The sequence below is a fragment of the Hippichthys cyanospilos genome, chromosome 11 (assembly GCF_059441005.1).
Source record: "Hippichthys cyanospilos isolate Australia breed blue-spotted pipefish chromosome 11, RoL_Hcya_1.0, whole genome shotgun sequence".
In the NCBI taxonomy this organism is placed as follows: Eukaryota; Metazoa; Chordata; class Actinopteri; order Syngnathiformes; family Syngnathidae; genus Hippichthys; species Hippichthys cyanospilos.
In genome coordinates, this window is record NC_142379.1 from 5831958 (window position 1) to 5853718 (window position 21761).

General features: G+C 40.6%; 2 protein-coding genes and 1 long non-coding RNA gene across 3 annotated transcripts in view; 2 read left to right on the forward strand and 1 right to left on the reverse strand.

The window, feature by feature from the left end:
• Positions 1-161: 161 nt before the first annotated feature.
• On the forward strand, positions 162-2601 carry snrpa (small nuclear ribonucleoprotein polypeptide A). The gene is made up of 7 exons (XM_088427550.1): positions 162-291; positions 594-666; positions 890-1062; positions 1143-1277; positions 1373-1519; positions 2041-2129; positions 2207-2601. The coding sequence occupies exons 2-7, from the start codon at positions 594-596 to the stop codon at positions 2364-2366; spliced, it is 777 nt and encodes a 258-aa protein (XP_088283676.1). The 5' UTR covers positions 162-291; the 3' UTR covers positions 2367-2601.
• Positions 2602-5965: 3364 nt separating this feature from the next.
• On the reverse strand, positions 5966-9548 carry LOC148415590 (uncharacterized). Its single transcript, XR_015867231.1, has 3 exons — positions 9327-9548; positions 7692-7730; positions 5966-6535 (listed from the first exon to the last, which is right to left on the reverse strand). It is a non-coding gene; the product is annotated as an uncharacterized LOC148415590 (long non-coding RNA).
• LOC148415591 (uncharacterized) overlaps positions 8881-21761 on the forward strand; it is a 39605-nt gene continuing 26724 nt past the window's right edge. Inside the window, exons 1-2 of the mRNA XM_088427852.1 lie at positions 8881-9568; positions 17700-18026. Coding sequence (XP_088283978.1) covers positions 9470-9568; positions 17700-18026 — 426 coding nt within the window. The 5' untranslated portion in view covers positions 8881-9469. The remainder of the gene's footprint in view (positions 9569-17699; positions 18027-21761) is intronic.

The following is a 21761-nucleotide window of genomic DNA, read 5'->3' on the forward strand; positions in this document are numbered from 1 at the left end:
GCCTTCGATAAAAATATTCTTTGTCGCCCTCTGTAGGAAAATCTTATTATTCGTTTGTTTATTTTTCAGAGAATCCTGACATCTCTAAGAGCTCATTTCACTAATTCACGATACTAAATTGATGTTTTAAGTTCAGTTCGCAGATACGACCGCTTGTTTAAAGTATGCAATCTGGAAATGATTAGAGATGGCAATAAGCAAGCTGTTTGACAAAAAGACGACGAAGAAGAAAATTGCTTTTATCGCGAGATTTGAGTACGGGATTCAACCGCGTCTCATTCAGCGTTCGAGGTACGTACAACTCAGCTACATTAAATCGGTGTTTTATGTATAAGTCACTAATTTCGCTGGAGGCGCAAGTGGCTATGCTTGATTTTGTTCTTTTTAAAGTGGTTCGAATGATTCCGGGCAACAGAATATAGGTTTATCGTGTAATAATGTTTTTTTAGGTTTAGCTATGTGGCTAAAGCTAACTCCACGCAGTTCAAATGAATAGTAGTCGCTAATGCTAACTGTTCAAAAAGTCGCGTGTAGTTTTCTGTCCTTTTTGTCAAATAAGTTCAACTTAAAATGTGTTGTTTTCGAACTTCCAGATGGCCACGACAGAGGTTCGGCTCAATCACACAATATATATCAACAACTTGAATGAGAAAATCAAGAAAGATGGTGAGTACCGTCGACTAATAATACACAGTGGTTTTCATTGATTATTTTATAAACTTTAAACATTTTCTGCAATATTACTTGGGGATGATTTTATCCAGGCTATATAGTTTTTCTATTAAAGTATTCACCAAAAAAGATGATCAAAATCAGTAGGACTCTTAAGAATAATTATCTACATTTGTGTGCACTGTGAATGAATGATGTCTCTGTTTTGTTTCCCCAGAGTTGAAGAAGTCTTTATATGCCATCTTCTCACAGTTTGGCCAAATTTTGGACATCTTAGTGGCACGCACTTTGAAAATGAAGGGTCAAGCTTTTGTTATCTTTAAAGAAGTTAACAGTGCCTCCAATGCTCTCAGATCCATGCAGGGATTTCCCTTCTATGAGAAACCCATGGTATGTCCTTGGCAATGGTAATTTTTTGAGCTCATGTACCTGCTAAAAATGATGATCTTGGTGATCAATTGTTTCTGCAGCGAATCCAGTATGCCAATACAGATTCAGACATCATTGCCAAAATGAAAGGCACTTATGTGGAACGCGATCGTAAGAAGGAGAAAAAGAAGCCTGCGAAGCCGGAGGGGAGCAGTAATAAGAAGTCTGCCATGGCTGTAAGATGCGCAAAGATATATTCATGATCTGTAAGCTTTACCATAGTTTACTGAAATTAATCACAGAACCATCATCTACTCTGTTCATGGCTCAGATGAACCAAGGAGGCCGCATGATGCACATGCAAGGACAGCCGCCATACATGCCCCCACCAGGCATGATGCCGCCCCCAGGGATGGCACCTGGTCAGATGCCCCCTGGTGGCATGGGTCAGATGATGCAGGGGCAGATGCACCAGCAGGTATTTTAATGGCATTTTAGGAGGACATGTCATTTGTATCTTCAATGTAATATAACATTTTAAGTCCACTGGGTCATATTTAGAAACAATGGCGTTATGCATGGAACGATAACCAGGCTGACGGGTTACCGTAGTGTGAAAAAGTCAAGGTTTCAATAATCGGTAAAACTGTCTAGAAATGGTAATGAGGTCTTTTTATTTTGCAGTATTTGTTAAAAATGTTAAAACAGAGCAGAATATGATTGGCTGCTTGCAGAGTTTACTTACACGCTGCAGTTGCAGATGGCATTTTTTTTTTTTTTTAAACCTAGAGGTCTTTTTCTTGAAAATCGCTTATTTAAGTACCATATATATGTTATAAACAGATTGCGGTCATTGGAGGGAAATAGCTGTAATTTTAATACCGCGATACAATGATATTTTTGCTTATGGTTATCGCACAGTCATAATCGTAATATTGGCATATGAGTCAAACGTTGTTAAAATACACCTAAGATTTTTTTTGACAAATCCTCTTCCAGATTTCAGAGAATCCTCCCAACCACATCCTTTTCCTCACCAACTTGCCCGAGGAGACCAACGAGCTCATGCTGTCCATGCTCTTCAACCAGTCAGTAAAAACTCCCATGCGTTTTTTGTTTTTTAATCCAAATGGCAAATATGGAGCATCTGTCTTTTGGTCCGCAGATTCCCGGGCTTCAAGGAAGTGCGTCTGGTCCCCGGCCGGCACGACATCGCCTTCGTGGAGTTTGACAACGACGTGCAGGCCGGCGCCGCACGGGAGGCGTTGCAAGGCTTCAAGATCACGCAGAGCAATGCCATGAAGATCTCCTTCGCAAAGAAATAACACGGCTTTGCTACTTCCATGACCAGGTGTGTTTGTAGCGGTCACACAAACTAAGGTTCTCCAACCCCCCCCTTTCCCATTTTTTTCAGTCGTTACTAGTTTTTTTTTTTTTTTTTTCTTTAAAGTTTTTGCAAAAGCATTGCACCCAGCGTCTGGAATATCAGACATCACACCTGGAGCTTTTTATTATTATTATTTTTAATTTGTTTTTACAATAAAAAAAAACTTTCTCAAATGTACTGTCTCGTGTTTAATCATTGAGTGTTCTCAAGCCCAGCAGATGGCGCCGTTTTCACGGATATTGAGTTGAGTGACAGGAGGCCACCTCCCTCTGAAGGTAGGCATTAGATTCATAGTAAGCAAAAAAATTTGCAAAAAAGTTATAGTCATACAAAATTTATTTTTTTCTCTGGTGATAAATTTGGGATTTGAACATTGTACAGAAATTTACGTTTAATCACTATCTCATTATGTTGCCAATTTACAAAACTGGAACCAATACCAACCCCCAAAAAATAGTTTGACATTTTGCTCGCCCCACTAGTCTAAAAAGCTGTATTGATGTTAAAATTGCATGTGTGGGATGTGAATCAAGCAGCAAAAGTTAGTTTTTAATCTTATCACCGGGCGGCCATTTTGCCACCTGCTGTCAATTGAAAATGACACCATTGTTGAGCAAAGCTCAGGTAACAACCAATCATGGCTCAGCTGCTAACATCACATGATCAAACGGAAAAAAAAAAAAAACCTGGTGATCTGTGATTGGTCATTTATCCGAGCCCTGAGCAACTGTCATGTGAATTATTTATTTTGTCAACAGTAAGTAGCAAAGAATATTTGAGTAAAGAGACTCAACTTCCCTTTAAATCTGGTCAGTACGATCACATTTTTAATATTTATGATGATTTGAGGGTGATTTGGCGATGATGTTAGACTACGAAATGATATCGGAACGCTCGGATACGTAGTCCTCATACAAAGTAATGAGCCTTAACCACAAAACCGCAATTTACGATTGAACCTTCCCTTGGAAAGTTTTTAAGAAAAAAAAACAAAATCAACAGTAATTTGTATTGATTCAAACTCCTAATGAAGTTTAACAGCCACTTGTGCTCACAGTAGTGTGCCAATTAGTACGTGTACAATTCCTGTTTGCCCAGCGTATCCTCCTTGGCCTTCGCTTATTGTGCAGCGTAATTATGTGGTGCAAACACTGAGTGGATTGAGTGCGAGTTAGGCTTAATTTGCACTCACTGTATGTACACACACATACACAGGAGCCCCCCCCGCCCCCCTTGTGGACTTAAACTGTGCCCTGAGTTATTGTCTTTAGGTGGCCTCGACTGTGTTCGCACAAATGCACATTCTTGCGTCACTTTCCCAAGCCTTTCCACACTCCCTTATTTTGCCTTGAGAAAGCGCTGACCTTAGCCACCAGGGCGCCGTGTGTGTGTGTGTTTGTGTGTGCCTTAGGTTTTTGCTACAGGGTGTGGACCAAATCCCGGATTTTACTGTCTTTGTAGGGACCTCGTGGACTTGCCGAGACTTACTTTTAGTGTATATGTTTGAGTTGGATTTAGAGCCTAGGAAACGCATCATGTCAAAAGCATGTCCCCCTATGATTAGTAAAAATTGTGTGTGTGTGTGTGTGTGTGTGTGTGTGTGTTAGCGATCCTGTTTTTTTCCGAGGTGTGGACCAAATCCTGGGTTTAATTGTCTTTGTGGGGACATGTTGGACTTGTGTGGACCCTCAAGGTCAGACGTTTTTTTGAGTGTCAAGACTCACTTTTGAGTAAGTTTTGATTGGATTTTGGTATAGGTTAGGGTGGGACAATCTACTTTGATAATTAAATTTGAGTTTGGGGCTAGGAAATGCATAATGTCAATGGCATGTCCCTGCTATGACAGAAAACCCCCCTTTGTGTGTGTGTGTGTGTGTGTGTGTGTGTGTGTATTGCATGCTCCTGGCAACATGCCGAGTGCCTTCCTACTCACCAGTGTTCTTATAGTTGCAGGGGCTGAAAAGGCGACTTATCTGTCGAAGAGCGTGTGGGAGGCTGTTGACGTCACTTCGCAGTCAAATAAAAAGAAAAAGCGGTAGAGATCTCCTCGCTGATTTTTTTTTAAACCCCGCCCTTTTTCCAGACTATCTCTGTCTGCTTCCTTTCTGATACACTTGTTTGTAAAGGGCAGCTCTATTTGGAGAATGTTGGCTGTAAATGGCACAGATGTGATACCATCACAAAACTACGGCAATTGATATACAATAGAGTCAAGCGCCATTTTTCCTGCATATTTGTGTATCTAATATAGCGGTTCTCAAATGGGGGTGCAAGTACCCCTGTAATGGCGCTTTAGGGGGGTACGTGAGATTTCAATAGTTTCAGCAGGTATCACCTAATGTATTGCTTTGTAATGCCATCACAGCAACAGTATAATTTTATTTTCAAATTGAGAGCAAATTAATTGGAACAATAGACTGATGTGCAGTGAAACTACTTTTTGCAATGTCATAGTGACTCCCTTGCAAAACATTCTGTCTTAATACTGATATGTTTTATGCGGATGTGCTTTGTCAGTCCTGACACAATTTTCCGGCAGACCAGCCAATAATAAATGATTTTACATGATCTATTTTAGTAGTTGCTGAATAAAACATGCCTAGAGATAACGCTACAAAAGTATTTAAGAACTATTAAGCGAAATCCATGATTCTCAACTGGTGGGTCAGGGCCCAAAAATGGGTTAAGAAAAAAAAACATTTGATGGTGGACGCGGTTTAGATTACCGGTACTTGATTTAAAAAAAAAAAAGAGATGTTTAACACGCCTGCTCTAGTCACTAGCAAACATCATAACTAGCAAAATCTCTGATATAGCTGTATGTTAAACTCATTTGCAACTCCATTTAAAACGTGACATAGTCTAGTCTATAGTCTAAATTAGCTTTATTGTTTTTAACTTCTAGGAAATGGGCTGTCAATTTGCGACAAATCCGGAATATATTTATTTTTGGCTCACCTACCGTAAAATTCTTTGACGAATGCACCAATGACAAGACATGTAGGCTTTTGCCACAGGTGCCCTGCCACAAATTCACAATAAGTTGTTCCAATTGATTTGCTCCTATTTTGAAAAGAAAAGTATACTATTCATGACACTGCATTTTTAGAAGGGCTGTCCAAATGTTTTACTTTGAGGGCCGCATTCAGAAAAATTGAAGACGTAAGGGCCATTTTTTTTTTTTTTTACATAAACCTATTAAACACCCTTACATTAACAAAGCAAGCACACGTTATCTATAATATAGACATTAAAAGTCTAAAGTTTATACATTTGTAGTAATCAATTACTTTTTGTACTTTAGTACTTTTACAACCTAAAATAATTGATTAGTTGAGTATGCATCTGTAAATACTGAAGTAGTCGATTTCTCTAGTACTTAATTCATTAAACTAATCAATTACTTCATTCATTCATTACTTTTGCTACTTTAGTACATAAAGACTGACACTTTATTACGTGAATTGATTATTTTATTACTAGAATTACATTTAGTGCATAATAATCCAAAAACATGTAAAGCTGTACAGCCCTGTGGTCATTTGTTAGCATCTTGGAGCTGAAGTGAGTTGAGGAGCTTCATGTAGCAGACAAAGTTGTCCTTTGCTGCCATCTTGTGGCTGAAAATATTTTTTAACCTCATCTGTAATTAGTCAGGGTGTTTTTATTCCAAAAGAGTCTGGTTTATTCAATATTTCTTTTTTAAGGTGAATTACAGAACGCTCGGGATCACACGATTGGCGTTTTCTCGCTTGCCTTGGTTAAGAATTCATCTTGGGCGCAGAGGTCACGGCCCCGCCATGCAAATCGAGGCCCCCCGCTTCCTCAAGGGTCCTCTCTGTTCTGTTGCCGGGGGGTTGGGGGGGTCAACGGCGAGCGCCGGGGGCCGAGGAAAACGCCAGCGGTTGTCAGGGAAGTTCTTGAGCAACAAGACCACCATCGAGGATAAAGAAGGTACATTGTGTGGACACGTGTGAAAAATATGCCATGTGCATGACCACTTATTCTGAAAATCATTTTCCTCTTACATTTATGTCTTCTCTCTGTTCATATTTGGGGGGATTATCAGATGTGGAATGTGCTTCACTTGGATTTCACAGTGAGTGCCTGACAGGGGTAATACATTATTTTACGCTAAACACCCAACCAAACAAACATTTTCCAAACGGCTGCTTACTATAGATCACAGGCATGAATAGATGAACAAATGCACATTCTTTATAATGAATCATTTTTGGACCAAATATATATATATTTTTTTTGCCTACTACAACTATCATCTATCTTTACCAGCAATGTATAGTGACAAACACATTTCGAATTGAGAGCACAGTAACTCATTCAATCCAAAAGTGTGTGTGTGTGTGTATGTGTATATATATATATATATATATATATATATATATATATATATATATATATATATATATATATATATATATATATATATGACTCCAAAATAATTGAAATTTGAAAAAAAAATATCTACATATCGCAACATAATAAAGGCATACTACAGTTTGCAAACAAGTCATTTTAACAATTTAGCTAGAAGTTGCTTCTTGTGCCAATTGATCTGCTCTTAATTTGAAAAGAAACATAGTCCAGCATTAAAAGGCAAAGGTTGGAATACTCTGCTCCAAATGACCAATGAAATTATGTTTTATATTTTTTGGACTCCCCAAACGCCATAAAGGAAACTAGATAGTGTGAACTTCCCCCTACGGAGAAAAAAAAAAAACTCAAACCGGGATGATGGAGGAAAAGAACGAGAGAACAATGGACTCAACAACAGTCCTATCAGCATCAGCAACACCCCAGTGATGACAACGCCTCTATCAGCAGCTTCACCAACAACGGCGATAACATGCATGAAAATTTGAAGCGAGAAGCTCCAGCCGCACGAGAGCTGGCGAGACAAAACCGGTTAGTGACAAACATACTACATGGATGGCGACGATAATGAGAAAACAGCACTTCTAACAATAGCGGCCTGTAACCATAGTAACTGTCAAGGTGAAATTATACTTAAAAAAAAAATAAATGTGATAAGGAGTCCAAAGTCAACTGCAGCTCACACAGAGGTGCTATAGAAAATGAACGCGTTAGAATATTGTAGTATTGTGACCGAGATCGTTCATACTATAATGGCGTGTCTGAAAATAATCAATCGTGATTTATGAGGCACAGATGCACACAAGCTGATCATAACTCTTGCACAATTCAATGAGACATTCATGGAAAAAAAAAAAATCACAAATACCTTAAAAGTTGGCAAGCTTTTCATGGCATGTACAACCTCCTAAAATATAGAAAATACATGTATTTCATCAAGAATGATGTGGAATGCTTTGGAATCATGGAACATAATTGAACAATTTTGAATGATATTTAAGACTGTGGAATCATGTGGAGGGATATTGAATGATTGTACAGAAATGGTACAATTTTCAAATTAAGAACAAATTGATTTGAACATCATGCACTTTTCTGAATTATACTCTACTGACTCCTTTTCAAAATGTCTATTTTGTTTAGTATCGACGTACATTATTGGTGGCAAAACAATTTTATGACAGACAAGCTGTAAATAAAACACATGATGTTACCCCACTGTTTTACGGTAGAATAATGGCAACTTGCTCGCCATAAACGTACTGTCAAACTACGGCAGTGCTTCTCAATGATATTTTGCCAAGGAAAGAAAAAATCCCCCCCCCCCCCCCCCCCCCCTACACACACACATACACACTTACTTGACGTGCTGACTATAAATAAGATTATACACCATAAAAATTGTATAAGTATACCTAAACCTGTATCCTTTTTAACATTACAAAAGAAAAAGAACTATATACATCTACTTTCAACAACCCTTCATTATTTTTTACAGCGGTTATACGGGTTACAGCTTAGTCTAAAACTGAAAAAAGTGCCTGAAACATTAAAAAAAAAAATCTTCTGTAATTGCTCAATAAAATACACCAAGAGATACCACTTGAAACGTAGTCGATCCAATCTGACACGGATGGCACAGCACTCTTTTGTTGTCATATTTCTTAATCCAAAAATGATTTGTGCTGCAGGGGTACTCGGCTGAAAAATATTTCCCTCGGGGGATATCATTGAAGATTGAGAAGCACTGCATTAGATTAGAGTGGCAGCAAAAGGGGTCACACTAAAATACATCGAATGAATTGTTTCATCTTCTAAATGAATTGATTGGGGGGGGGGGGGGGGGGGGGGGGGGGGGAACACATGGGGCCCCCGGTGTCCAGCCGGTGTAAATCCCCGGCCCTGTTTGCTAATTGGCACAAAGGCGAAGCTTTTCATGTCAAAGGACAACAAACGGAGGCAAGCAGAGGATTGCGTAAAGATTTTACGCGTGGATAATCTGGACCGAGACTCGCAATGAAGCAAAGTTAGACAGTAACGGGAGAGAAAGTGGAGCTTTTGTCAGAGCTGGGAATCTTCCGGACCGGCGTTGAAAGACGGATCGTCCCTGCTTCAGGACACACCCTCCGTGCGCTCTTCTCTCCCCTCTCCCTCTTTTTTTTCTTTCTCTCTCTCATTGTCTCCCACATTGACTCGCCGCCAGGCTCCGTGTGCGCTTGACAAATGACCAGCCGCTCTTTTTTTCTTTTTTTTTTGCATGAAACGCGCACAAAAGGAGGACAAAAAACTTTAGGCCAAGCCGCAACCAAAAAAATGGGCTAGAATCGAAAAGATGTTCGATTGCTTCGGGGCTTGATTGACCAGCCTTGAAGAGAGAGGGAGAGTGACCTAATTGGGATGAGAGTTCAAGTCCAGCTCGCCGCCAGATTGGACCTTTAAAGCCGCTTAAAAGAGGAAGGAGAACGCGCAGCCACGCTCCGGTGGTGCGTTTACGGACGCTCACCTTTCAGGAGGGGCGCAGGTGGACCCGCGATGGGTGCCAATTAAAGCAGGGATGAAGTAAGCGGGAACCAGAAGGGGGTGTCGAAGCTTCGTTTCGGAGAAGGAGTGGTGGGGGTGGGCGGCATCGACAGCTCCGACGCCGGGATGGAAGGCGCAAATCGGCCGGAGCCCGCCGCGCACCCGGGGAGCCTCCACCTGCCGCGGCTTCTGATCTTCCTCGTCGCGCTCGTCATGCAACCGCAGGTAAGCCGCCGATTAAGCGCTATTTCCAGCACGCCACATGACTTTCGACTTTTGTTTCGGTTCGCATTTGCACGTTATTGTTTTCTTTGAATTATCCGGTTTTGTGCTTGTGCTTGTGAGGCGCTCTGCCCACCTGTTGTTCGTACTCGGAGAACCGCACTAATTCTGCTTTTACTGCATCCACGAGGATTGCTTTCTAGGTTTTTTTTTAATCAAACACATTTCTCATCCACATTTTTTAAATGCACATTTTCTGCCTAGGAAATCTACTAGACCATAGTGGTCAGTTAATCGACCTATTCGACACTATTATGATCTAATGAGGTTCCAACATACCCACTGATTACTTCATCAGTGTATTTTTTTTGGGTGGGTTTACGGGTTTGCGTTCCTGGCATCTCCTCGATGTTTGGATGTGCTTTACAGTTTTGTGGTGCACGGTTCGAATCTTGACTGGAATTCTTGGGGTGGAGCTTGCATGTTTTCTCATGTTGTTTGCAATCCCCAAATAATCTGTCATCCACATTTTAAAAACGTGCGTTTAGGGTTCATTACAGAGTTTAAATTGTCCATGTAGGTGAATTTTAGTTCATCTGCATTTGCCATGTGATTGACTGGCGACCATTCCAGGGCGCATTCTTTCTCTTGCCCAAAGTTAGCGAGGATAGTCTATGTGTTACGTCTCTCAAAAGCCACAAGGCCAGCTGTCTAGGTGTGTGGCTTTTATGCCAACAGATAATGTATCATGAAAGTTGGTGGCGATCAATCCAGGGTGTGTCCTACCGCTCCTACAGTCAGCTGAGCTCCGTTCCATCGATGTTAGACATGTAACTGTCTTATGATCCAGTTTGAAGAACCACAAGGCTTCATGACCAGGTGCCCTGTTGTTATATCAACCTTCTGTAGCCTGCAATCTGATGGCGACCAGTCTAAGGTGTACCACCTTTCACTCGGTCACCCGGGATAAACTCCATCCATATTAGAAATGTAATTGTTCTGGGTTCCGTCTCAGAAGCCAAATTTCCAGCTGCCCGGTTGTTATGCCAACTTCTTACAGTAGACCATGAATGATTGGCGACCGGTCCAGGGGGGTCAACCTCACACCTGGCTGGATAGGCTCAAGTTTGCATACAGACATCTAGCTGTCTTGTGTACCAGCCTCAAAACCCACAAGGCTACATGACCAAATGCCTGATGTTGTTATGCCAACACATTCAGTAGTATGTAATCTACTGGCGACCAGTCCAGGGTGTCTCCCATCTCCCAGCCACAACCTGGGACACGTTCAGACTTGCAGCTGTCCTGTGGTTCTGCCTCTACACCCAAAATGTCTAGGTATCCGGTTGTTGCTACTAAACAGCCGTCAATTGATTGGCGACCAATCATGGGTGTTTCCTGTCTCTCACCTAAAGTCAACTGAGATGTTCAGTGTTCCAATCTCAAAAGACCTCTTGTCCAGGTTGTTATGCCAACACTTACCTGCAGTCTGAGGGCGACCAATCCAGGGTGTCTCCCACCTTTCAGCCAAAGTCAGATGCAAACACTAAAGGATACTGTACATGCATTGCAGACATGTAACTGTCCTGTGTACCATTCTTTAAACCCACAAAGCCATTTACACAGCTTTCTGGTTGTGCAATTTGATGACGACCAGTCCAGGGTGTCTTCTGCCTCCCACCCAAAGTCAGCCGAAAGTCTCCAGCTTACATCTTGATATGCAAATGTCACACGGTGCAGCCTCTTGATCCACAATGTGTCAGGTTGTTGCTCCAACATATAGCCCGGCGACCATTCCAGGGAGTCTCCTAAAAACCAGCCGAGACAGCTTCCAGGCCACAGATTGACATGTAACCTTCCCGTGCTCCAGTTTATATCCAGGTGTCTCGCCATAGTTCCAAGAAGGATCGTTTGTATCCCCATGAATGTAATATACAAACATTATCTCGATCATGAACTGGCTGATGATCTCATGTTGCCTGCGGCTGCTTGATGCATCATCTATTGTTAATACCACTCATGACTTATTGGTCATCATATTGCTTAATAGAGAGATTTATATGAAAAAAAAAATCTGCTTGGAAAAATGAGAATGTTCCTGAAATGTAGACTTTCTACTGTGCAGCTGTCAAGCACTGAAGGATGCCCAGAGGTGCTCCATGTATATGTATGTGTGCTGCACACCTACAGTGGACACACATCTGTGTGTGTGTAGGTGTGTGTGTGTGTGTGTACCCGTAAAGAACCAAGGCCACTGCTGAGAAATTCCAAAGAATGTGAATGTTGAATGTAAGGTATTTTTCTTGTGATGAGACTTTAAAAGAAACTGTTCATTCACAAACAGTTCATTAAAAGAGTCGATCAAGGAACTGGCTTAAAAAAAAAAATCAATACATTTATATATACATTTGTTTATGTATTTATTATACTAAAAACTAACTAGTTGCCCTCGTTTACCCTAATATTTGAAAAAAATTAAATTAGTACCTGGGATTGAATATGTTGTTGTTGTTGGGAATTGGGCTAAACATGGCTTCATTTAGACCACTGCTGTCAAACTCAAGGCCCGGGGGCCAGAACCGGCCCGCCACATCATTTTATGTGGCCCGCCAAATGCTGAGTTGATTTGAAGTTTCTAGCTAAACTTGCAGATTGTCTTCAAAAATAACCATTTTCTGTTCCCGATCTATCTTCTGAACAGTTTTTATTGGCCTATGTTTTCAAAACTAGGTAAAGACGTAAACCAGCAAAAACGGTGTTTATTAGACACATGTTTTTTTATTTTTAATTCCTAAGTTTTCAGGTTTTTAGAGAAATTAAAAGGGTACGTTAAAATTGAAGCTTTTTTAGACTATTTTTAGATTGATTCCGGCCCTCTAACAGACACTATGAGTACAATGTGTCCCACGATAAAAATCAGTTTGACACCCTTGATTTAGACATATGGAAAAGTCTAAAAATGTGAACATTCAATAAGTTCTTAATTCCTTTCGAACATTAGGAAATATAAACACATCGAACACTTTACACACTTGCTAGCCAGCATTTGTGTGTACACTACCTCTGAAATGTTTTGACAAAAACTATCATTTCAGTAAATTTTGGTCTGTGTGCCACTAATGTCTTCACAACTGCCTCAGCAGCTCCTCCGCTCCACCTCTGCCCTACCCTTCCTTCCCTCTCCACTTGGCCCTGTGTGGTTTTTTTTTTTCCGTACCAGAGCTTAGAAGACCAACAATTTATGCTATGTATGCTAATATGCTAAGATAAAGGCCATAGGAGGGATGAACGGCTCTTTAGAAACACTTGTTTCCCACCGTTCACAATAAAGAGTCGTTCAAAGGACTCAGATCTTTGACAAACATTATCATACTTTTTTCTCTCTGTAAACATGTGTGTGCCCTGAAGCCTCCAGTTATCTCCACTGTCCAAAAAATGGCTGCTGCATTATGTTCAAGCAGGCCATTGGCGATGTAGTATTTCACATCGCTGACTTTCGTTCCTGGAATGAAGTCCCACATAAATGGCCTCTTTGGGGAGATGGATTTCTGAAGAACACGTGAGTGTAGGTGGTCACTAGGAGTGGAGTCTCCTTTGACAATAGAGTCCTGTTTGAAACATCTGGAAGAGCTTGTAACCTGCTTGACGGGCTTAACCAGATGCTGCGCCGTGACTGCTCTCGCCTTTGAATTTGTTTAGTTATTTGCATGGTTTTGATTAGCTATGCTCTGCTCTGAAGAGCTGATTGTGTTAGTGATACATGTGTGTGTTTGTGTATTCCAAAGGTGTCCAAACTGTAGTCCGGGGGACATTTGCGGACATCCATTTACGTTTGAGGGTTCAACGGCATAAAGTAAAAATGATATTTGACGTGGCTCACAAGTCTGGTTTAACCCTTGGGCAGTATTTATGATATCAGAAAATTATCAATGGGAAAAACACTAAAAACATTTCCAGTAGATGATTAAAACATGTAAAATTTCAAAGTGCAACAATTCCAACATTTCAATGTGATTCCAGCTGGACATGCGAGATTTTGTGTACAAAAATAATCATTGTCCAAATTTTGGACCATATAAAACCATTATAATTACAATTTTTTAGATGCATTTTAATAGGATTCATGACATTAATTTTCCTGCGATTTTTGCAACATTCTGTGGAACGGCGGCCAAACTATGTCAGCGAACAGAAAATTCGCTGACAAAAACAGAGGACAAAGACAAACCAGACCATTTTCCATTTGTTTTTTTGTGGATAATAATAAATGTAACCTACATATGTATGGATCTGTGTATGGAACTGATGCCACTGAACAATTTGAGTGGTTGAAGATGAAAAATATTCCTAAATAACTTTAACTAATACACCTTTGAAAACATTTACAAAATTAGGACAAAAAATGCAATGTGTATCGTTTGCAAATATGTGCACAAGGGTTAACTAAGTGATCAAAAGAACAGACAAAACACCACATTCTGTACTGTAAATTTTGTCCAATCTTTTGATCTTTACATCAAAGGCGTTTCACATCAAAGGGAAAGCAATTTATAAAAGACGCGAGGGAGCTGAAATTTCACCCAGATCGTGGCAACACGTCAAAGGTCAACACAGCATGACCACTTAGTAATCTTTCTACCAGGAGTGCTCCATACCTTGGCTCAAATACTACTAGAATGATGTGGAAGAAAATGTCCAAAAAATGGTCAAAATACCGCACGAGGTTTTTAATATGTATGTGCCTTGTAATTGACTGGCAACCAGTCCAAGATGTAGTCTGCTACCGAATAAAAAATGAACGGGTGGATTGGCTCTGTTGCGGAGATGTCACGGCCGACATGTCTCCCCGGTCCGATTGAGCGCTGACATGCCGGAATGCCAGGAATGACACGGATACGGATGGGAGAATAGGAAGAAAAGGAGGATGCAGAGTGATGAGCGCTACTGTATCAATGAAAGCCTTCTGATGGAGATGAGCTGGAGGCCTCATTAAGTGCATAGAAACACACTTAAAAACAGTGTACTGTGCAACAACAACATTTGTAGTATCTTATTCAACAACTCCAGAAGATAAATAGTAATACATCATTATTTTGCGTCACTAATGACGATGAAAGACGTGCAATTTTTTTGGCAGAGAAGTCCCTATAACAATTTAGCGAAAAGATGCTCCCGGTTCCATTTAATTTGCTCTTAATTTGAAAAGAAGCACCTACTGTTCCTATCAAGGAAATTAGATTTGCTGATACCTGCGGAAATCCATGGGTTAAGTTCCAAGTAGATCCAGCAAAAAATCTCCAGCACAAGTCCTTTTTTCTGAAGGATTCTTTTAAATGGTTAACGTGACCGCAAAATAACCTCTTGAAACCAAAATAGCAGCTTTCCTGTGTGTTTACCTAATTTACCTCTCTTAAGAAAGCAAGCAATTTTCACCCCACGCTCGGGCCGTAATTATTCCAAATTGTACCCTTCGGGACCTTAAAGGACTCCCTCCTACTGTAACCCTAATGCTAAACATCTCATGTCGTGCTTGGCAGTTGTTTCGCACCTGACACGAAAATCGTGTTGTTTTGTGTGTGATTAACAACGCATAAACAGTGATTCACTATCTTTAGTTCAGTGTTGCGCAAGAACGCTTCAGTGATGTTTGATGAGGTGTTGATACTTTTTTGGGTCTTTGTGAAGACATTGTTGGCAATGCCATTGTTTCCCCTCGCTAGACAGATAACACACACACACACATACACGCATACACACTACCCTGCTGCTGCGAAACTCTCAGGGGGTCTTATTAACTCTTGCCCGTGTGTGTCCTCCACCCATCTCGAGCTGGAAGAAAAGAAGAATGGTGACACAGCGGTGTAGCCAGAGAAAGAGAAATGACAGGAGTTTGTTCCCATGTAGAGAAAGGAGGAGGCGGCCTCCCTTAACAGGAGGGTGAGAACTATGAAGGGTGCGGTTGTGACACAGCGGAGGAGAAAAAAAAGATAATCACTGGATGATGTTGCACGGCAGCCACTCTTGATGATTTGGATGGCTTGCTCCTCAATTGGAACTCACTTGATGTCGTTAATTCGAAGTATATGTTTCTAGTGCGGGGGTCGGCTACCTTTAACATTCAGAGAGCCATTTTGACAAAATCTCCACTGACAAGACGACACTGGTAGCCACAAACTATTTCTTAACATCTGAAATGACGATTTTATATCAAACATTTTCTCATGATGATTACGGTAATGGAGGGAGTGGGAGTGTGGAAGCGGACGGTATCCGTTGGATGTTAGCAGCTAACCTTGTTAGCTGAGGTTATACCACATTATTTTCATTAAAAGAATCAAGCAGACCGACTAAACGTCTGAATCTCTGAGTGTTGACAAACACTGGCATCAAGATGAGATTTGTTCAGTGTTAAGAATTCTTCAAGCGCTCCAGTTTGTATTGTTTAGTTACCTGTGTTATCGTATTTTTATGTATCACCTTCGGGAAACCACTACTCATAACAACAGTTCCGCCCACGGGTGAATTATTTACTGCAAATGTGAATTGCAACCATATTTTCCCAAACACACATTTTCGACGGTAACATTTTATAACCAATAAATCAAACGTTAATGTTTCATTGTCCGACTCCGTGCTAAATCGTTCCTACCCAACCTTAGAATGAAAACGACATTAAAAGTGTCAACGGCTCCTTGGATAAGGTGGGTGTGTATTTACTCTTGCACTGGTGGTATGGAGCAGTGTAGAGGCCCCTACAAGAGCCCCCACCTTCCATAAATGTTATGGAAATTCTCGATGGCACCGCACCCCTGGCACCACAATACGCCGCTACTTTTGTTAGCCACTTTACAGCGTATTGCATAATGTCGTCCAAAGTTTTGTGAGGTTTTTGTTTGTTTGTTTGTTTTTTGTTTATTATTGGTTTGGTGATGAGGCTGGGGATGATCAACATCATCAATTCTGGTAGTCTTGATGTTATTATATTTTGTTTGACAGTCCAACATAAAAAGCACTTAAAATGTGGACAAAACAGATCGCTAGTAGATGTTAATGTCCACTTTTAGCGATATTAAAATCATTTACATCGTGTCATTTAGAGAATCAATTTCATTGATTGTTGCCTCACTAAAAATAATGCCCCTCCTCCAGTAAGCTAGTCGTTTTCTTGTCATGCACTGACAGTTTGAATAAAAAAGACCGTTTTATAATTATCGTCATACATTGGAACCTTCAAAATAGGATGACACATAAGTGGTTTGGCTCATTAAAATGTCCACAAAATCTCTTGAGATGCCATATTCAACGTGGCACGACCACTTTGTTATCACGCTAGCAGCGGTGTGCCATCCCTTGGCGAAAAAAACTGCAAGAATCATGTGGAATGGAAAGAAAGGGTTAGTATATCCCCAAATTCGATTTTACCATCAAACTACACATAAAACAAAACAAAAAAATAGAACTTGTGAATGTTCGACATCCACATAGCTTAGCATGTCAGTCTGCTAGCTTAATGTTAAACTATTTCCAAGTACCAGGTGACAGGACAAATTTTGACATTTACTCACATAAATATTCACATCTGTGCATATTTTAGTCTTGATTTAAGATTGGAGCAATATTTTTTTCACTTTGACTTGAAAGCCGAGTGCTATACAGTACAGTGGCAGTAAACGCAACTCGAATTGCAAATAGTAAACAATTCACAAAATATGGGCTACAAATTATACGTATTCAAGTTTTTTTTTCCAGGCTCTTGCTATATCCCTCCTCATCCCCTTATGTTTTGATTTCCTTTTCGCTGATCTAGTAGCGGTACACTGCAGCTGCATGCCGACAGGCCTTACTGTTCTGTATTTCCGTTTGTTTTTATTTGTTTTTTTTGTGTTTCTTGGACAGTTTGAGCCTGTTAACTGATTATCGTTCCCTATCCTGAATAAAACCCTCCGTGTTCAATATTACTGCCAAACATAAAACAAAGAAAATGACACTTTGTCTATGTCCGACAACTGCTAGCTTAGCGTTACATTCTGCTAGCTTAATGCTAAACACCACTAAACCGTTTATGCGCTCATTTTCTTGTACGGCGCCGACGACACGTAGCGTGAAAGAGCTTTCTGTCTTTCTTCGTTTTCAGGCGGTGCGCCCGGTGGGGATGTTCGAACTCCAGATCCGCCACTACCAGAACCCAAACGGACTCCTTCTCAACGGAGACTGCTGCGACTTCGCGCTCGGCGACGGGCAACGCTGCTCGTCCCGTGACCAGTGCGACACTTTCTTCCAAGCTTGCCTCAAGGAGTACCAGGCCCGCGTGGTCCCGACCGGATCCTGCACCTTCGGCTCGGGCGGCACGGGGATCCTGGGAGGAAATTCCCAGTCGCTCCACCACCGCGGTCACAACGGAGGAGGAGGAGATGATGGGGCTAATGGACTCATTGTCATTCCCTTCAAATACGCCTGGCCAGTAAGTACAGGGGCAGAGCTGGTTATCTGTGGGGTTACCAAGGTAACGGCCTAAGCTTCAAGCACAACAATACACTCAAACAAGGCTGGCTGGAATAACAATGACCCTCAGAGGCAGAGTTCAGATTCCTTTTCTTTCCCTCCCTGGCAAGCGGGGCCGGGCCACAAAGGCTTTATCACTCGATCTGCTCGCGGGAAATTCCCTTTCAAGCGACCAACGCTGCTCAGGTCCATCTCGCTTAATTGACTCGCAATAGAAATTGCCACTGACTCAAAACGGACCGCGGTTGTAAACATCGGCGGCGGCGAAAATATTTACGGCGCGGACAAAAGTATTTCGACACACCTCCCGATCAATCAATTAATGAATCAGTCAGGGGTTGAACTGCGTCCAAAAGTTGCGGGACCGCTTTATAAATAATCTTACCTCTCCTGCCTGCCTCGCAGTTGTCTTCAAAGTCGTAATTTCACAACCCCACTAACAAGAATGAAAAGTTCCTGGAAATATGAGGGGTACCCAATTCCCTGTACTTACCGCCATTTTCGCTACTGTGAAGTGTAATGGCCTCTGTCCCAATACTTTTCTCATAAAATATGTGGTTGTCACATTCCAGTGAACTTTATTTATCTATTTATTTGAACTCAATCACCTTTGGTATACTAAAACAATGCTAAAGATATTGTCGCTAACGTTGTCCGCTGAATTAGCTCCTCGCTGCATTTGTTTGTCCCATGGTGCTCGGTGTGGAATTATTATTTGGTAAAGACCTGACCTCCAGAGCTGTTTTTGTATTTTCTACAATTTATGCTTTATCATTTGTTGGCCAGTGTTGTCACAGAGAACGTGTTAGCATTAGACTAATTATTTTAGTTTGAACTGATTTGTAACAGCTACGTTGAGTTCCATTACCGCTATCCAAATTTTGGATAAGTTTAAAACCCATAAATTTACTTTTAGTGAGTATTATTTGCTACCAAAAAGGATTTGCTAAATGTAGCCCCCACAGTTGCTAGCATGAAAATTCACTGTAGCAATGATTTTGATGTTTAATTTCTGGTGTCTCAATGCTTTTTTTTACCCATAATACTGTATATGTTTGTCATATTCTAGTTTATTCAATTATTTTAACGAAGAAATTACACTTTGCAGATTGGTACTACCAAAACGATGCTAAAGATGTTGTTGCTAACGTTGTCCCCTTGAATTAGCTCCTCACTGTAATTGTTTGTCTCATGATGCCAGGTTGAGAGTTGTATACTTGGTGGACTTTTCCAAAGTTTATTTTACCGTTAAAAAGGCAATACCAAGGTTACACTAGAGATCACAATACAGTGGGTACAAAATCACAGAATACCCAACTCGGTGTAATATTGAACTGCTGACTTTCGTGTTTCATGTCTATCCGAGCAACGTGATTAATCTTCCGTTATAGGCCACCTATACATGTATGTGTAACCAGGAAATGTATTGATTGGTCAACTAACCAGTCTACCTTTTTATTCAAAAGACACCTAGACCCACTCTATCTTACTTTTACTGCAAAAAGCAACACCGAATTGCAAAATGTATGACACGTCTTTGCAGCTACTCCGCATTGTTAATCACAATTAACTTTTTCCCTTGTTGAATCACGTCCGCCCGTTTAGCTGATTGATTCTAGCAGCTGATTAGCCTTGTTAGTGTGCACTGATTGCATTGTGCATCACACCTTCCTGTGTGTGTGTTTTTTTTCTTTTGTGGCCACATTTTTTTTTAGATGGGTTAGATGTGAGACATGGAAGTGTCAATGCATTCTGGTTGGGCGGGTCTCTCAATGGGGATGTGATTTCCCGCAGCCCCCGCCTCAGGTGAGGGGGTGAGCGTACTTATTGTGAGGAAAGGTGAGCTCACTCGCAATCTCGTTCTTTTCTCTCACGTGGGAAACGTGAGCTCGGAGCTTGCTGCGCACGCTGATGTAATTGTCGCATTTTAGTTGGATCTCGGTAGATCGCAAATGGCTCGATCCGATCTTTAATCTGCCCACCAAGTTGTTACATTAACTTGTTATATTTGTTGGATTCATTTAAATAATAATAAATAGATCATTTGTTGTACAAATGTCACACGAGCGGAATTTGGATAAATAGACTCGTAAACTAGACAATGAAGACTTAGACTCAGAAACTAGACCCCGAAAGAAACTAGTAAGACAGCATGACATGTCAGCTTGCGAGCTTGGCTTTCTGATTATTCGTCACTGAGAACCCAGAGCCTAAATACTTTCAGACATCAATTATGATCATTTATAAAGATTGTTTTTCTAGTTACACAAAGACACTACAAAAATAGCAACATTTCTCTTTGTGCGGTAACAATCAAGACGTTTCTTTCAGAAGTTAAGACGTTTTGGATACTAGAATGGTCATTGTTTTCAAAGTAAAAGCAGATTCCAGCTCTTGTTTTTATTTGTTTTTTATTTAGCTTAAAAATAGTCAATTTATCGATTCATTTGGCAGCTATAACAAAAAAAATTCTGAATTGTGCATGTCGAATAAATTTAGGTAAAACATTTCAAAGTGGCCTATGCAGGCTTCCCTTTCTAAATTTGTACACCCGTGCTGTGAGAATGTAGCGTGTTGCTGATATACGAAGCTCTAATCACGACTTGATTGTGAGAACTGCGTTTAAAGTCCAACTTTGTAGTTTCGGTCCCTCCAAATAGGAACATCCTCTTGTAATTTGCACATATCCTGTTTGTGCTTCCTAATTAAAAACCTATTAGCTTATCATCTTTTTTTTTTTTTTTTTTTTTAATCTGTACTCAAAACTGCTCCTAGTGTTGCTTCACTCACGCTGAGACAGTGTTTTATTCATTTCTATTTTGGGAATTGTAGTGCTCCAGTCCAGTTGTTTGACTTTTGGGGTCTCCATAAAAGAGCAAATGGGCAATTAGTATTAGTTACCTCCCCCAAAAGAGCTTGTTTCCGAATGAAATAACTCTACTCACCTTCAGAGTTAAAAAAAAAAAAAGGTCTCAATATAAAAAAAAATATAAATCAAGACTAAGCTAGGTTAACAACCGTTAATGTGCAACGTTAGCTGCTAAAGCGGAGTATAAATTTTGGCGTGTGGTGTAAATCTATGCAGGGGTAGGTTAGACTAAGTTTTGGGAATTTTGCAGACCATATCAGCTCCTTATTGGTGTAAAGTTTAATCTACTTTCAGCCATCAAATTGTCAGATGCTGGTGCACCTCAAGGGAAATGCATTTGGGTCACAGGATTATGGTGTAGTGAAGTGCTTCTCAAATGGGATACATGAAGGCTCTAAAGAGGGTACGTGACATTTTAACAGTTTGTTAAAATGTAGTTCCAAAGTTCACCAACAATAATGCTCATAATTATAATTCCTACATATACACATTTTTCAAAATTGAAAATGTCCTGGTCCTGAGGGCACTTCCTTCCCCCTTGTGTGGTATTTTGTCCAATCCATTGATCTTAACATAAAACGCATTTTACATCAGAGGGAAAACATAGAAAGAAGACACTCGGGAGCTGAAATTTCACCCAGATATTAAAGTACTACATGGCACGGCCGCTTCGTTATCATTAATAATGTGGAAGAAAATGACCCGAAATGGTCAAAATAATGGCGAATGGTCAAAATACACGTGTCCGGGTAGAACGCAATTTACTTTGCTGTCTTGCTTAGACAACATGGACGCAACAGTGGACAAATGAACAGGCCGGGTCTC